This window comes from Cebus imitator, unplaced genomic scaffold (genome assembly GCF_001604975.1).
Source record: "Cebus imitator isolate Cc_AM_T3 unplaced genomic scaffold, Cebus_imitator-1.0 Scaffold296, whole genome shotgun sequence".
NCBI classification, from domain to species: Eukaryota; Metazoa; Chordata; class Mammalia; order Primates; family Cebidae; genus Cebus; species Cebus imitator.
Window position 1 is genome coordinate 1,203,781 of NW_016107611.1, and position 2,835 is coordinate 1,206,615.

General features: G+C 52.9%; 1 protein-coding gene across 2 annotated transcripts in view; it reads left to right on the forward strand.

Annotated features, from left to right (window-relative positions):
- Positions 1-2,835, forward strand: part of CBLC (Cbl proto-oncogene C) — a 19,085-nt gene that overhangs the window by 4,320 nt on the left and 11,930 nt on the right. For both annotated transcript variants that reach the window (XR_001817548.1, XM_017502419.1), the window contains exons 4-5: positions 255-376; positions 2,144-2,281. Coding sequence is in view for 1 of the 2 variants with exons in the window: in XM_017502419.1 (XP_017357908.1) it covers positions 255-376; positions 2,144-2,281 (260 nt within the window). In the remaining variant the exon portion in view is untranslated. The remainder of the gene's footprint in view (positions 1-254; positions 377-2,143; positions 2,282-2,835) is intronic.

A 2,835-nucleotide genomic window follows, 5' to 3' on the forward strand; every position in this document is an offset into this window, starting at 1 on the left:
GCTGGGGACCTGGACTCCTGGGTCTGAGGGAGGAGGGGCTGGTGGCCTGGACTCCTGGGTCTGAGGGAGGAGGGGGCTAAGGTCGAAAACTCCTGAATCCTGGAGAAAGAAGGGCTTGGGGTCTTCTTGTAAAAGGGATACGCCTGAGGCCCCATGGGTGTAAAGGAGGTGCTGGATTGTCGGGTCCTGGGGACTGCTTAGGGATGTGAGCTGCTCCCCTGGTCTCTCCGTGACCCAGGCCTGCCCCTCCACAGCCATGGCCAACACTCCTCAAGAACTGGCAGCTCCTGGCAGTCAACCACCCAGGCTACATGGCCTTCCTCACCTACGATGAGGTCCAGGAGCGTCTGCAGGCCTACACGGACAGGCCAGGCAGGTAAAGGTCCAGGACTCAGGGGAACCAGGCTGAGGGCTCCGGGGTCTGGGCTCTGGGCTGGTGCAGCGTGGAGCTCAGATGTCCTTCCAAGAGTGGAAACGGAGGTACCTGGGACCCCAGAGAGTTAATAGCTCAGAGGCAGGATATTGAGCGCCCCTGCCAGTCTGCCTCTTCTCTCAAGACCTCCCATACTGTCCCATAATCCTGCAGCTAAGGGACAGTCCCTGGTCTACAAGTAGCCCAAAAACCCTGCTTCAGGGTAAGGTCCATTTCTGCTAGGTCAGAGCCATGTGGCACCATCTGTTCAATATTTTGAGTATGACTTTCCCACCTATTGGTATAGGTGGGAGACCGAGAAACTAGACATGTGAGTCCTTAAATTATTTAAATCCAAGAGCTTTGCGCTGTCGGGTCCCCCTGAGAATTGAGATGTCTAGAATACCAAGAGAACAGGAGGTCAGGTTTGTGAGTCTCTGCAGGGCCGAGGTGCAGGGGTAGGAAGCTGAGGGCATTAGCACTCTTCCAGTTATGCTTCAACGGATTTAAGGGAAAAGAAAAAGAAAAGAACAAATTCTCGTAATTGAAAAGGCCAGGCTGGGCGCGGTGGCTCACGCCTGTAATCTCAGCACTTTGAGAGGCCAAGGAGTGTGGATCACGAGGTCAGGAGTTTGAGACCAGCCTGGCCAACATGGTGAAACCCCGTCTCTACTAAGGATTAAAAAAAAATCAGCTGGGTGTGATGACACACGCCTGTAGTCCCAGCTATTCAAGAGGCTGAGGCAGGAGAATCGCTTGAACCTGGGAGGCAGAGGTGGCAGTGAGCCGAGATCACGCCATTGCACTCCAGCCTGAGTCACAGGACGAGACTCTATCTCCAAAAAAAAAAAAAAAAAGAAAAGGCCAGGCCAGGTGTGGTAGCTCACACTTTTAATCCCAGTAGTTTGGGAGGCCAAGGTGGGCATACCACACAACGTTGGGAGTTTGAGACCAGCCTGGCCAACATGGTGGAACCCCGTCTCTACTAAAAATACAAAAAGTAGACAGGCATGGTGGTGCGTGGCCTGTAGTCCAGCTACTTAGGAGGTGGAGACATAAGAATCGCTTGAACCTGAGAGGCAGAGGTTGCAGTGAGCCGAAATTGCGCCATTGCACTCCAGCCTGGGCAACAGAATGAGACTCTGTCTCAAAAATAAAAAGGAAGAAAAGAAAAAAGAAAAGAAGACCAGGTTGTGGGTTTTGGGCACAGCTACATCCAGGTGCTCGGTAGCAATTGTCAGGGGTCAGTTTCTGTTCATCCCCTTTCTCTGCTTTCCTGTGTTGGCTTCATTCTCAAACATGGTTTGTCCTCATGGTGACAAATGACTTCTAGAAGTCCCAGCTGTGTACCCCGTCTTCTTAGCAGCCTCTGTAAGAAAGAGGGCACCTTGTTCTGATGCTTCCAACAAAAGTCCCAGAAAGGGCTTCCATCACTGTGGTCAGGGGTCCTGAGATGCACTGATTGGCCAACCCAGCATTGTTTAAACTGCAGTGAAGCGGGAAGAGCTCTCCAAATGGAAAAGGACTGTGTTTATTGTGAAAGACCCAGGCAGGCAAAAACAGCAGATATCCTTGTAGAGGCAGGCAGGGCTCTAGCACGTTGCCTAAAGGGTGGGAAGCTGGGGCGAGGACTTAGACACCTGGATTCCCAACAGGTCGGGGGACTGGGAGTTCGCAGAAGGGACGGTGGTGACCACTCCCTCACCACTTTCTACCTCCCTCTCCCTCCAGCTACATCTTCCGGCCCAGCTGTACTCGCCTGGGGCAGTGGGCCATCGGCTACGTAAGCTCAGATGGCAGCATCCTGCAGACCATCCCTGCCAACAAACCCCTGTCCCAGGTGCTCCTGAAGGGACAAAAGGACGGCTTGTGAGTCTCCATTCTTGTAGGAGGAGGGTGTCATATGGTTCAAAAAATCTTGCATGTTGAGCACTGCAGGTAACCACCACGTTTGAAGGTGCAACCACTCACAAATCAGACATCTCAAATCTGCAGTACTACAGGGTTCCAGCAGGTGGCAGTCAAAGGCCTTGAGGAAGGGACACCTCTGAGGTTTGCACCAAGTGGCCTTGGTTAGATGGGGCCCAGGGCCGAGCACGGTGGCTCACGCCTGTAATCCCAGCACTTTGGGAGGCCGAGGCGGGTGGATCATGAGGTCAAGAGGTCAAGACCATCCTGGTCAACGTGGTGAAACCCCGTCTCTACTAAAAATACAAAAAATTAGCTGAGCATGGTGGCGCGTGTAATCCCAGCTACTCAGGAGGCTGAGGCAGAAGAATTGCCTGAACCCAGGAGGCAGAGGGTGCAGTGAGCCGAGATCACGCCATTGCACTCCAGCCTGGGTAACAAGAGCGAAACTCCGTCTCAAAATAAATAAATAAATAAATAAGATAGATAGGGCCCAAACGGATCATGAGGTCAGG